A 15,023-nucleotide genomic window follows, 5' to 3' on the forward strand; every position below is an offset into this window, starting at 1 on the left:
TCTATTTATGGAGGGTTATTGAAAGAAAGGAAATGGCAACCCACTCCAGTACTCTTGCCTGGAAAATCCCATGGACGGAGAAGCCTGCAGGCTACAGTCCATGGGGTCGCGAAGAGTCGGACACGACCTTCGTGTGTGAAATACACGAATTTCAATAGTGAAATTAAACTTTCACTATTGAAAGAAAGGAGTCAAGAAAGCAAACTCGAAAGTGGAAAACTTTGTACTTAGCCAACACCCTGGGTAAGGGAAAGTGGCATCTACGAAAATACGAAACCCCAGCTAGACACGGAGGTCGTGGCTCAGGAGCAAGGTTTCCAGGGCGCACGCGCAGAATCTCACCTGGCGCCCCCATCCTTCTTTCTTCCCCCGGACAATGTTATCGCGAGTCTTGGGATCAACTTGTGGTGATTGCGGAGGCAAAGTTATCGCGAGAAGTAATTGGTTGCTATAGTTGCGAAAACGCTTCTGCGGCTGTTCGGTAAGACTGATAGTACTCCTTAGAAAATCATCTCTTTTCGGGCTCACCACTCCAACCCTGTGGCCACACCGCGTTACCTTAGTCTCTTCTCCTTCAGCTTAACCCACAGGCCGCATCTCTGCACGATTTTACTCGCATACAAACCTGAAAGCTGCCGACCCCGCTAAGCCCCCGACTCTCCCGCCAGGCCCAGGCCTCCCACTCAAAGCCAGACTCAGAACCCACTTCCCGGTTTGCACCGAGATTCCCCCACAAGATAAGCGCACACTGGACTTCTGTCCCCAGACCACCGCCAGTAACATCATCTTTCATGTAAACTTTTTCGTTGTTTTTTTTTAGCGATTTAAAAATTGTTTTATTATATTAAAATTTTAAAGATTGTAGTATAGTTGATTTACTGTAGTGCATCTAACCTATTTCTAATCTGACTTCCCCTCCTGAAACTTCTGAGCAGATAACAAGAAACGCGTACCTTGTCAGTGGCAACAGGAGCCCCCACCTGACTGCCTTGACTATAACTTTTAGCTGGCCAGATTTCTTGCACTCATTTAACAAATATGCTGCTAATGACTCTTGCCGACAAGGCATGATGCCAGGCACTCAGGGGCTGCAGAAATGTGTGACAGATTACTTGTCTTTAAAGGAGTAATTGAGCATTCAGTAGCACTCAAGTAGTGCCTGTCAATAACACCTTTTGTGCAGTGCTTCATTGATTAAGCAGTTTTACTATTTTAGTGGATATTCACAACAAATGTGTAACAGAGCAGGTTATATTATCTGTTTTACAGAAGGTGACACTGAGGCCCAGAAAAGTTAGGCATTTCTCCAGGATCAGGCTAGTGAAGGCCTAATTCGTGTACTGCTATTGAAAAAGAAAAAAGGAAACTTATGTACAAGATCATTTCAAATATAAACTTGGTAAGAAAGTTGTCAGGGCCACTTAGGCCCTAAGTCAGCCTGGAGACATAACTGTTTCACAAGTGATCTGAGACTTGTAGGTAACGGAAAATGAGCGAGTTGTTAGAAAGAGGCAGAATACTTACAAAGCTTGGGGACAGAAATCTCTCTCTTTTTTTTGTACCACCAGCCTAGACACACTTAACAAAGTATATCCTATGAAAATGTTGGAATTGCATTAAGTTCCATTTTTAATTGAGTCAGAAAATATGACCTCTTTTTTTCCTTAACAACTATCCAATTTATTTTTGAAATTGTGTCCTTAGTGTTGTAAAATCATTTGAAAATATCTTTGACTAAATAAGACATAATGTCAGAACTTTTTTCAGTGGGCTAACATTCTGTATGCTTGCTACTTTCTTGTTATCAAAAGATGTTTTTCTAAAACTGAGAGATTAAATAACCCTTGAGGGGAGTCTTGCACATCAGAAAAAAAAAAAGAAAAAAGCTATCAAAACCACTATGAAGGATGTGGGGGATGGGAGGTGGGGTGATGGCTTTCCTACCCTCTTTGCCTTGTCATAATTTGTTCTTAATGGGTAGTTACATGTATAAGGACGATTTTTTAGCACTAACCAGCAGAGTCATCCTTGTGACTAGTTCCCTAAAGCACTGCCTGTCTGGCACCAATGATTGGAAAGGGGACAAAGCAGTATCAGAGTAAGGCATTTCCCTAGGTTTTCCCCTGGTATTGGTTATGCTGTAATGTGGATAGTCGTGCAGCTGTGGCGTATAAGGGAACAGATTCACTTATTATGTTCACAGAGCTCAAAGAAGACCAGAGAGACTTTGCCCAGGTGCTGATATGGAGCAGGTGTCATCAACAGGCAGACCTGTGCAGATCACTGTGACAGAGGGATATGACTTGGTAAAGTTATTTTCGGGAATCCTGGAAGTCCCTAGTTTATTCGTTCTTCTTAAAAGTACTTTTGTCTTCAGTCTCTTGTCTCTCTGTCAGTCATCCTATTGTGGCTTGGGGAAGAATGTGTTGGGAACATTAGCAGGAGGAATGGAGTTCTGCATATTTCTGTCCCACCAGATCCCTTGGCTTTACATAGTAATGGCACTTCCTTCTCACTGTTCCTTATTGTCAGTCTATAATCTGCAAGTCATGTCAGTGTGCATAAAATACCTGGCAATTTAAATACTAAACTTAATGAGGGTAAAACAGCTGGTTTTCATTTTCCTAAACAGCAATTCCTTTCTCCTGAAAAGGATGTGAATTCTTCCAGAGCTTCTCTTGTGATTAATTTCATTTGATGAAACTACAGTATAAGTATTAAACTTTAAAAGAATAATGAAATGTCAAAATATTCATTCAGTACTATGAAGTCAAACAGCTTATTCCAAAACAGGATATAATAAATGATCTCTACTTTATTTTAAAGGTATATATAAATGTGTATATATATCTACATAACAGCAAAACACTAGAAAATATATTATTACAGGTAATTAGTTTTTCTATGTGCTTTCCTCACTTTTTCAAAACTTCCACTCCAATTAAAAATGAAATCATAAAAAATTTCCACAGTGTGCTTTTATAATCATATAAACACAATTGAAAAACTTAGTTTTCAAAACTTCCAACTTAATGGCCTTTAAATAGAACATTGCATTTAGCTACAGCTGTATTTGTTTAATGACTTTCTGCTGCTGCTGCTGCTGCTGCTAAGTCGCTTCAGTCGTGTCCGACTCTGTGCGACCCCATAGACAGCAGCCCACCAGGCTCCCCGGTCCCTGGGATTCTCCAGGCAAGAACACTGGAGTGGGTTGCCATTTCTTTCTCCAATGCGTGAAAGTGAAAAGTGAAAGTGAAGTTGCTCAGTCCTGTCCGACTCTTCACGACCCCATGGACTGCAGCCCATCAGGCTCCTCCATCCATGGGATTTTCCAGGCAAGAGTACTGGAGTGGGTTGCCATGACTTTCTACTTCCCCCATTTGTATTTGTGGTATAGCTTGTTAGAAAAATGTTTAAAATGTGTCAGTTTAAGTCACAATGGGTTGCCAGACGTGGGAAAATTTTCTATTTGAATATAATTGTGAAGTATGTTTCTGTCAACAGAAAGGTTTTAAAGGAGATACTTCAGTTACCTTTATTCGTGCAGAATTCAATCAAGTGGTTCTGGGAGACTCTGCAAAAATTACTGTTTCTCCAGAAGGAACTGCAAAATACAACTTCACTTGCAGCTTTGAGTTCAATCCTGAAGGAGGAGGAATCGCTTTAGATGACCTCGCCCACAAACCTGTGTTCTGTAAGTCCTTGTGATTCTAGATACATTAATTATGTGAGTGATCAGGGTATTCTAAGGTATTTAGTAGCTCTTGTTGGGACAGGTGAACACATCTTAACCTTTTTAATCTAGGAATAACACAGAATAATTTGAGTCTTACCTGGTTCTGGCAGTTGTCACTATGACCTGCTAATTTTAATCAGTTTGTATCAAAGACCTTTTGACATGTAACTGGACTTTTTAAAATGATTTAAAACTTTTTTCCAGATTGGCTTTATTCTTTCCAGCGGGTGATAATAAAACACATATATGATAAAAAAAAAAAGAGAATTTATACAATTTTGAAGAAACAGTAAGCAATAACATAGAAAGAAGTAAACATACTCTTTTATGAAAAAAAAGAACCCCAAATTTGAAAGCAAGACCAGTGATATATAGATAATTTGATCTATTCATGTGTACAACTCATTTTAATTTCCCTAAAAATATTATTTAAGAACTATTTAGTAACTAATAAATTCTGTTAACAGTCAAACAAGAATGAAGATAATCCTCAAATAAATCCATGGGCATAAATGAATAGACATATAATTGGACTTTGCCGCGTTGGTCTCCTAAGCTGGTTTGGAAGCTTTTCCTTTGTATTCTTATATTTAGGGCTGTCAGATTTAGGGGAAAAAAAAAAAAGCAAAAAACTATTTGAGACATATTTACACTAAAAAATTATTTGTTCTTTATCTGAAATGCATATTTAATTGGGCATGTGGCAACCCTGTCTATACTTCTGTATATTCACCGTACTGTAGAATGGTGTAGAATTCACCATACTGCAGTTTTTAACTATCTTCCTTTTTAGAGGAGACACTTTTTGAAATCAGACTGTATCTTATTTCAGAATTTCTAGCACCTAGAAATATCTGGGATATAAAAGGGCTCAAAAATATTTGTTGCAAGAATGAATGGATAAATAAATGGATAGTTTCTATATTCACACTTTTACAGTTTCTAGCTACATAATATTATCTCTGAAACACTTTGTCCCTAAACCTATGCTGCTAAGTCAATTCAGTCGTATCCGACTCTATGCGACCCCATGGACAGGCAGCCCACCAGGCTCCCCTGTCCCTGGGATTCTCCAGGCAAGAACACTGGAGTGGCTTGCCATTTCCTTCTCCAATGTGTGAAAGTGAAAAGTGAAAGTATCCGACTCTTAGCGACCCCATGGACTGCAGCCCACCAGGCTCCTCCGTCCGTGGGATTTTCCAGGCAAGATTGCCGTACTGGAGTGGAAGTCTTTGTTTTATTTTGTTTTAACCCATATCCTTTTTTTTGATAGTGTGATTTTAAATTTTTTATTTTATTTATTTATTTTTATTGAAGTACAGTTGATTTATAATGTTGTGCTTGTAAGGTAAGGGAGTTAGAGAAGGCGAGGTTCAGAAAAAAAAGGAGACTGGCACTTTACAGGAACAGATCACCTTTAATGAGGTGAGAGGGGGCAGCAGTCAGATCAGCGAGCTGCTGCACTAACCTAAGAAATGAGTAAGTATAAATAGGCATGTATGTGGAAAGTTAGGGTCTTAAGGAGACCCTAACTTAAGAAGAACCTGTTCTTCTCCAAGGTTGTTCAGAGTAGTTATCTCTTAAACACCTGGGGCAAGGAATTTTGGAGATTGGCCAGGGGCTGGACTAGCTAGGAGCTGGGTGAAATCGACCTTAATGTCCATTTTTTCCTTCCCTTGAGAGTTCTTTGTTTTGCATAGAATGGTGGGGAGGACCAGAAGGGGAGTGTTAGCTCCAGGCTATTTTGAGCCATGTAACTTTCCTTCAGTGTTAATTTCTACTATACAACAAAGTGACTCAGTTATACACATATATGCATTCTTTTTTAATATTCTTTTCCATTATGGTTTATCCCAGGAGATTAGATATATTCCCTGTGCTGTACAGTAGGACCTTGTGCTTTATCCATTCTAAACTTGATAGATTGACTTATTAACCTCAAACTCCCAGTCCATCCCTCTCCCTCACCCACTTTGCCTTGGCAACCACAAGTCTGTGGTCTGTGTCTGTGAGTCTGTTTCTGTTTTATGGATAGGTTCGTGTGTGCCATATTTTATTTATTTATTTTTGTTTTGTTTTGTCTTTTTTATTATTAACATTAGTAGCCTTGAGATATGTTTAAATTAGAATTGTCATTTTGAATGTTCACATATACTATAATTTGACTTATGAGGACTTTTTTAATTTAAAAAGTTTTTATTGGAATATAGTTGATTTACAGTGCTGTGTTAGTTACTGCCATACAGCAAAGAGTCAGTTACACATACATATATATCCACTTTTTTGTGCCATATTTTAGTTTCCATGTATAAGTGATATCATATGGTATTTGTCTTTCTTTTTCTGACTTACTTCACTTAGTATGGTAATCTCTGGTTGCATCCATGTTGCTGAAAATGGCCTTATTTCAATCTTCATTATGGATGTCTGGTATTCTGTTATGTGTGTGTGTGTGTGTATGTATGTATCCTCCTTATCCATTCATCTGTCAGTGGACATTTAAGTTGTGTCCGTGTCTTGGCTATTGTGAATAGTGCTACCGTGAACGGGAGTACATGTGTCTTTTTTGAATTTTTTGAATTATGTATCTTTTGAATTATAAATTATAGATGGATAAAATGTGTGTACAAAATTAAATTATGTACCATAATTAAAGTATGTACCATAATTAAATAAACAGAATAGTGAAGCCTATCTAAGTATTTTGCTAATGCAGAAGCCACAGAAGGAAAACAAAATACATTTTACATAAGCAACTATAAGATATCACAAACTGAGATACAATTTGCAGTTCTGTTCTGTACTTTCCCTTTAAAGAGCTCCTATATACCAATTAAAAAAACACCTAGAACCTAACAGATAAGTCCACAAAGCATATGAAAGAGATATGAAAATTTCACAGATAAACATAACTTACGGTTAAACATAAGGAAAATGTTCAATCTCACTTTAATATGAGAAGTAAAATTAAGCAGAGATTCCATTTTCACAATTAGCAAGATCACAGAGTTTAATAATGTAACATTTAGGCAAGTATGTTACCAAATTATATTAACTTTGCCAAAAATGCTAACAGAGGAACCTAAATTTAGAGGAAACAAGGATTGAGAAATAAATACAATGAGAAAGAAAAAAGATGAATCCAGAAGGTGAGATATTCTCTGTAACTGTCCTGATGTCTTCAAGAAAGCAGTGCCATATTAAAATAACGTATGTGGGAGGAGAGACCGTTGTAAATGAAAAGAACATGAAGAAACATGACAGCCAATTGCAACATGTGGCCTTTGAGACAAACCAGCTACAGAATAAATTTTGGGGCAGTTAAGAAATGTTAGATGTAGACTGGGCATTAGATGCATTAAGGCATTATATTTAATGCTGTTACACATATTTACTAGATGTGATAGAGATGTTGCGGTTATGTAGGAAAGTATCATATTTTGGATTTGTATACTTTAATATTTGGGAGTAAAATGTAGAGATGTCTGTAACTTCCTTGGAAGTATTTCCACAAACATGAAGCAAATATACGCTAACTGTTGTTAAACCTCTGTGATGGTTATAGGGATATTCATTATACTGTGTGTGTGTGTTAGTCGCATCCAACTCTGTGACCCCGTGGACTGTAGCCCACCAGGCTCCTCTGTCCATGGGGTTTTCCAGGTAAGAATACTGGAGTGGGTTGCCGTTTCCTTCTCCAGGGGATCTTCCCAACCCAGGGATTGAACCTGGGTCTCCTGCATTGCAGGCAGATTCTTTACCATCTGTGCTACTCATTTTTACATATTTGAAATTTTGCATAATAAATATTGACACATACAAGGAATGATGCTGCAGTGAAAAAACTGGTACATACCTTGCATGCTCTATAAATTACTCCAAGGTGTGCTAAGGCCTGTGCTAGGCAATATGGGAAGATCTGGAACAGTGTTTTTCAAACTACAGATGGTGATTTTTAGTCTTTCTGAAAATTGATTGAGGGAGTCATGACCAGTAATTTCTTATACATGAAACCTAATAGAAAATACCTAAGGATTTTGAGCTAGTAAGGATGAATATTACGTGAAACTTTGTTATAATCACATGTAGCAGTAAATTATACTTATGTGTGTACATGATTATGATATAAAATCCTTTTTAAAAATAATTTGCATGGAAAAAAGTTTAATAAGTCACTGAGAAGGTCCAGTATCTCCCACAGGAAGTCGCTAATAATGGTGCCTTCTCGAGTTTCCAGTTCATTTCTCTTAACTTGATTTTCTTTGACAGTGCTTTGTTGCACCTTGGTTATCTGATTTGTGAGTTAGACATGTTCTCATTTCTTTGTTTTGATTTTTCTAGTAACAGTGACTGAAGTTTTACCAAAGGAAAAGAAACAGAAAGAGGAGAAGACCATGGTTCTTGGTCAAGCTGCGGTGGACCTTCTTCCTCTCCTGGAAGGTCAGATGTGTGATTTGCTCAACAGCAGAAATAACAAAGCTTGTAAAACTTAGTTCCAGAGAAGTACAAAAATACCCTCAATGAATTTGAGAGATGCGATGAAAAGATGAGCACAGCTATCTCTGCAAAACCCTTCCTTTTTTGGCTTGACTTGGGCTTCTTTTCACAGGAGAAAGTTCGTTTGAAACAATGGTACCACTGCACCCTGTGCCAGGTTCGCCCATAGAACCTTTTCGATCAGGTGTTAAGGTAATCAGAGTTTTAACTCTCCAACATTTCAGCCTGATACTCAGTCAAGACTCTCTGCACTTACGGTTCAGTTTAGTTGAGTTTAATTCTTCAGGCACCTTCTTTCCTTCTTTTCACAGGCACACATAGTGCTAGGTTCTGGGAAACAAAGATAATAAGGCAGAATCCTACCTTAGGAGTTCATAGTCCACACATCAAAAGTTATGACCACCAGTGTGATTAAATGGTGGGGTGGGGTATATGGACACAGAGTAGATATCTGTTACTTTGCCCAGGGGTATATATAGGGAAGGTTTAACCGTAAAAATACTTCTTTAACTGTGTCCTGGTGGGTTAAATTAAGTAGCGTATGAAGGCACCTAACACAGTTTCTGTCACGGCAGCCTGCCCCTGACCACTGGAAGAGGGGAAGCATGAACTGGTAGGCTGTGCCACTGGTTTGTGTCCTGGGCTTTGTTTCACAGCTTCTCCTGGCATCGGTAGCTTCTTGAGGCTCTGCTTTTACCACTCTTGTGCAGGTACACACTCACTCTTCAGCGGATACCACAGCTGTCTTCTGTTTCGCACAAGTCAAGGAGAGAGAAAGGCCTAACTGTCCCAACTATTCTGAATGCAGTTCCCTGTTTAACAATTGAGGTGGATCCTTCCTGATTGTTGTGGATTCTGCCACAATCCACTCCTACCTCTGCTGTGATTCTCTCCTCTTATTGTAGGATATGATTGTTTTTTTCTAGTTTTTTTTGGTCGATCTGATTTAATTTTCTTTCTGTCTTTCAAGGATTCCTAAAACTGTGTAGTCCGGTGATGGCATTTCTTGTTCTTGGGCTGTTATAGCATTATTGTTTTATTGATGATAAGGATAATCATTTAGTATCTTTCTGTCATTTCATATGCTGGAAAGAGGTAGATATTTGAGCTCCATTTGCCTTCCTTGGTCCAGTGTCCCAGCCTCTGTGCTGTTGATTTCCTTTAAATCACTGTAGGAGAAAAGTTAGTCAAATGATTTGCCAGTCCTCATGACCTCTGCTCATAATATTCCTGTGTTTAATTGTTTCACATACTCAAGGAAAAAATATATGACAAGAGTTCTCACTAATTTTATGTATTAGCATATATACTAGTTTTTTCAAGATTCAGAGACTAAAATGATATAAACCTGTCCTTGAAAAGGAGACTTCAATTTGTCATCTGGTATTCCTTGTCATATTCAATAACATATTAGAAACCTGAGGGACATTTCACTTATCTTCTCAGAGACATATTGATCAGAGATACCACATTCTCCAATGTCTCTCTTTCTTAAAAGTCTTTCCTCCCTTTGATATTCTGATTTCTAGCTCACTGACTATACCTTCTTAGGTTCCTGCATTGCATCTCTTTCCCCCGGTGGTGGTGGTGGTAGTACTAAGTCATGTCTGACTGTAGCCCCATGAACTGTAGCCCACCAGACCCCTCTGTCCATGGGATTTCCCAGGCAAGAATGCTGGAGTGGGTTGCCATTCCCTTCTTCAGGGGATCTCTCCGACCCAGGGATTGAACCCAGGGCTCCTGCACTGCAGGCATATTCTTTACCATCTGACTCACCACTGAAGCTCCTCTTTTTCCTCTATCTGTTGCTTAGTATGAAGGTTCTGTCCTTGGTCACCTTCTTTTCTTAATCTGTGTTCAACTCGTAGGGGAGGGCTGTCATCCATAAATTTGAGGGGAAGGGTATCATCCATGAATTTCACATGTAGAGTCTGACATTCTGAAATTCAGGAGAGGGGTCTGAGCTGCTGAATTAAATTCTTCAGACCCCTCTCCTGAATTTCAGAATGTCAGACTTTACAATTACCTACTGATTTCTCTATAATGAAATTCCACTCAACATTTTAAAACTGAACTTAGCACCTCCTTTTATTTTATTTTGGATAGTGGCATCACTCATTCATAAATCATAGGACATATATAGAATCTATATTACTTCCATGACTGCTCACCTGGACTCTGACACTAATCTGCAAATTGGCCCTGCACCAAATCCAGCCTTTTCTATCTCCTCAGTGCCTTTGGAATCTCTCTTCTTAGCTTTATTCTTACACTTTATCACCTTGTAATCTCTCACCTGTAACATTACAAGTAGACTTGTAGCTGCCTTTGCTTCCCTCCAGTTCTGCCTCTTTGCCACCCCATGGACTGCACCAAGCCAGGCCTCTCTGTCCATCACCAACTCCCGGAGTTCACTCAAACTCACGTCCATTGAGTCGGCGATACCATCCAACCATCTCATCCTCTGTTGTCCCCTTCTCCTCCTGCCCTCAATCCCTCCCAGCATCAGGGTCTTTTCAAATGAGTCAGCTCTTCGCATCAGGTGGCCAAATTATTGGAGTTTCAGCTTCAACATCAGTCCCTCCAATGAACACCCAGGACTGATCTCCATTAGGATGGACTGGTTGGATCTCTTTGCAGTCCAAGGGACTCTCAAGAGTCTTCTCCAACACCACAGTTCAAAACCATCAATTCTTTAGTGCTCAGCTTTCTTCACAGTCCAACTCTCACATCCATACATGACCACTGGAAAAACCATAGCCTTGACTAGATGGACCTTTGTTGGCAAAGTAATGTCTCTGCTTTTTAATATGCTGTCTAGGTTGGTCATAACTTTCCTTCCAAGGAGTAAGCGTCTTTTAATTTCATGGCTGCAATCACTATCTGCAGTGATTTTGGAGCCCAGAAAAATAAAGTCAGCCACTGTTTCCACTGTTTCCCCATCTATTTCCCATGAAGTGATGGGACCAGATGCCATGATCTTAGTTTTCTGAATGTTGAGCTTTAAGCCAACTTTTTCACTCTCCTCTTTCATGTTCATCAAGAGGCTCTTTAGTGCTTCTTCACTTTCTGCCATAAGGGTGGTGTCATCTGCATATCTGGGGTTATTGATATTTCTCCAGGAAATCTTGATTCCAGCTTGTGCTTCTTCCAGCCAAGCATTTCTCATGATGTACTCTGCATATAAGTTAAATAAACAGGGTGACAATATACAGCCTTGACGTCCTCCTTTTCCTATTTGGACCCAGTCTGTTGTTCCATGTCCAGTTCTAACTGTTGCTTCCTGACCTGCATATAGGTTTCTCAAGAGGCAGGTCACGTGGTCTGGTATTCCCATCTCTTGCAGAATTTTCCACAGTTTATTGTGATCCACACAAAGGCTTTGGCATAGTCAATAAAGCAGAAATAAATGTTTTTCTGGAACTCTCTTGCTTTTCTGATGATCCAGCGGATGTTGGCAATTTCATTTCTGGTTCCTCTGCCTTTTCTAAAACCAGCTTAAACATCTGGAAGTTCACGGTTCATGTATTGCTAAAGCCTGGCTTGGAGAATTTTGAGCATCACTTTACTAGCGTGTGAGATGAGTGCAATTGTGCGGTAGTTTAGGCATTCTTTGGCATTGCCTTTCTTTGGGATTGGAATGAAAACTGACCTTTTCCAGTCCTGTGGCCACTGCTGAGTTTTCCAAATTTGCTGGCATATTGAGGGCAGCACTTTCACAGCATCATCTTTTAGGATTTGAAATAGCTCAACTGGAATTCCGTCACCTCCACTAGGTTTGTTTGTAGTGATGCTTCCTAAGTTCCACTTGACTTCACATTCCAGGATGTCTGGCTCTAGGTCAGTGGTCACACCATCGTGATTATCTGGGTTGTGAAGACCTTTTTTGTACAGTTCTTCTGTGTATTCTTGCCACCTCTTCTTAATATGTTCTGCTTCTGTTAGGTCCCTACCATTTCTGTCCTTTATTGAGCCCATCTTTGCATGAAATATTCCCTTAATATCTCTAATTTTCTTGAAGAAATCTCTAGTCTTTCCCATTCTATTGTTTTTCTCTCTTTCTTTGCATTGATCACTGAGGAAGGCTTTCTTATCTCTTCTTGCTATTCTTTGGAACTCTGCATTCAGATGCTTATATCTTTCCTTTTCTCCTTTGCTTTTTGCTTCTCTTCTTTCCACAGCTATTTGTAAGGCCTCTTCAGATGGCCATTTTGCTTTTTTGCATTTCTTTTTCCTGGGGATGGTCTTGCTCCCTGTCTCCTGTACAATGTCACGAACCTCCATCCATAGTTCATCAGGCACTCTTGTCTATCAGATCTCGTCCCTTAAATCTATTTCTCACTTCCACTGTATAACCATAAGGGATTTGATTTAGGTCATACCTGATGGTCTTATGGTTTTCCCCACTTTCTTCAATTTAAGTCTGAATTTGACAATAAGGAGTTTATGATCTGAGCCACAGTCAGCTCCTGGTCTTGTTTTTGCTGACTGTATAGAGCTTCTCCATCTTTGGCTGCAGAGAATATAATCAATCTGATTTTGGTGTTGACCATCTGGTGATGTCCATGTGTAGAGTCTTCTCTTGTGTTGTTAGAAGAGGGTGTTTGCTATGACCAAATCTTGGTAGCCTTACTAAAAAAAATCATTCCTAGAGCTTTTCATGCTGCCAGAAATGCTCTTTCACCTTTGAAAAACAGAGATATGTTAAAGAACATGATTTTCAAATATTTAATAAAAAACATTTAATAAAAAATTTTTTTCAGCACTATATTTCAATTACAGAAATAATCATAAAATACGGCCTGGCAATAAAAGCACCCTAATCTCACTCACTCATGTGCAACTATTAATAACATTTCAGTATAAAACTTTCTGATTCCTCTTCTATATATATTTGTATTCACACTTGCCCTCAGAAAGAAAGGGCTCTAACTTTGAGATAAGATTCTCTTCTTGGCTTTGTCTCTAACTTATGGGACCTAGAAAGAGTTATTTGAATCCTCTGTATGGAAATAATTAAACCTGACCTTCTTACCTTGAACAGTGATGTGAGATTCAAATGAGATAATGTAAAACCTGGGGAGGCCTCTGGTGTTTTAAAATTTCTGTGTAATTTTACTCTTTTATAGCAGTGCAGCCTTGAAGTTAAAGTGTTTGTCGCGGAGCCCTTATTGACCCCAGCCCAGATCTCAGGAGGCAATCTTCTGAAGGTCACATTGGAGGCTGCCTACTCTGTGCCTGAATCCTTCCTTCCAATAGGGCCGCTGCAGAACTACATGGTTGGAATGCAAGTTCCGTCAGCTGGAGAGGTAAAGACTTACAGCGCGATATTTATACAGATTTAAACACTCGTATGGCCATCTCTTCCTCACCTTCTAAGATTTTATTCAAAGCAAGCTCTGTTAACAGCTGAGTTTTTTAGGCTCAAAAAAATGAAGTTTACTTCTGTTTTATACATTTATGTTAATTGTATAGTTTACATGTTACATATAGTCTATGTATAATTTATATCAATAAATACATATTTATTGTGGAAAATATGTAAATCACTTAAAAACTGACAATTTTTGGAAGTCGTATTTGTACAAAGATTACTTTTTTGCATATATATTGTAAATTTTGTATGGTGTTTTACATTATAGTCTTTTACATGCAAGTTATTTCCTTAGTCCAGATTTCTATAGAATGATGTGTATGGGTTTTTTGAGGCTCTTAAAAGAGATTTCAAATTGCTTGCTAAAAAAGCATAATTAGTTTCATCTGCTTTATTGCCATTTTACACTTTTTGTCTGGAAATCTCCAATTCCTCGTCACCTTCAGCACTCCCACCTGCAGTGCGATGTCTCCAATATTTACCAACTCTTGTTATTTTCTTCTTTCATAATAGCCATTCTAATAGGTATGAAGTAGCAAACCTTATGTGTTTGATTTATATTTCCCTAGTGAAATAAAAATTAAAAGATGCTGAGCATCTTTTCATGTGCTTACTGGCCCTTTTATATCTTCTTTGGGGAAATATCTATTCAAGTCCTTTGCTCATTTCTGACCTGGGTTGTTTGTCTTTTTGTTGTTGGCATTTTGGGAGTCCTCTATATTTTTTAGCTGTTAATCCCTTACCAGATACGTGATTTGTAAGTATTTTCTCCCATTCTGTTGGTTGCCTTTTCTTACGCTGGTTAGTATCTTTTGATACCCCAGAGTTTTCAGTTTTGATGAAGTTCTATTTATCCATTTTTTAATTTTGTTATAACCAAGAAATCATTGCCAAATACGATGTCCAGAGGCTTTCCCCCTGTGTTTGCATCTAACAGTTTTATAGTTTTAGCTCTTATGTTTTGGCCTTTGATCCATTTTTGAGTTAATATTTGTATATGGTGTTAGGTAAGAATGAATCTCATTCTTTTGCATGGGAATAACTAGTCTTCTTAGAACCATTTGTTGGAAAGACTGTCCTGTCCGTATTGAATGGTTTTGACATCCTTAATTTTGGCAATTTTTGCTAGCATTATTGGGGTTTTTTTTGAGGAGCAGATTTTCAAAGATTGTTACTCTACTATCCTGTAGAGGCCCCTCCTTCACAGAAGTCTTAAAACCCAAAGAATTAGAATATTTGACTTATAGGTTATGCCAATTTTAACTTTTATAATGGACTACAAAATTGTTTTCCATAGTTATACCAAAATACATTTCCATGAACTATGTGTAAGAATATCATTAACTTTACAGTGCTGTCAACACTTAATATTTTCAGACTTTGACTCTGCCAATCTGTGGTTTAAAACAATATCTC

At 38.5% G+C, this 15,023-nt stretch overlaps 1 protein-coding gene across 12 annotated transcripts in view; it reads left to right on the forward strand.

The window, feature by feature from the left end:
* The first annotated feature begins 23 nt into the window (after positions 1-23).
* The window catches only part of CFAP70 (cilia and flagella associated protein 70), an 83,525-nt gene continuing 68,525 nt past the window's right edge, over positions 24-15,023 (forward strand). For 2 of the 12 annotated variants that reach the window (XR_015156814.1, XM_086382028.1), the window contains exons 1-6: positions 24-481; positions 2,204-2,306; positions 3,505-3,694; positions 8,078-8,176; positions 8,346-8,425; positions 13,363-13,542. Coding sequence is in view for 10 of the 12 variants with exons in the window: in XM_086382028.1 (XP_086238154.1) it covers positions 2,244-2,306; positions 3,505-3,694; positions 8,078-8,176; positions 8,346-8,425; positions 13,363-13,542 (612 nt within the window). In the remaining 2 variants the exon portion in view is untranslated. Of the gene's footprint in view, positions 794-2,203; positions 2,307-3,504; positions 3,695-8,077; positions 8,177-8,345; positions 8,426-13,362; positions 13,543-15,023 lie in introns of those variants that run through there. The other 10 variants (XM_086382031.1, XM_086382034.1, XM_086382030.1 and 7 more) reach the window with 10 other exon arrangements.

The sequence above is a fragment of the Bos grunniens genome, chromosome 28 (genome assembly GCF_055505025.1).
Source record: "Bos grunniens cultivar Pamir isolate PY7600 chromosome 28, Bosgru_T2T1.0, whole genome shotgun sequence".
Taxonomy (NCBI): Eukaryota; Metazoa; Chordata; class Mammalia; order Artiodactyla; family Bovidae; genus Bos; species Bos grunniens.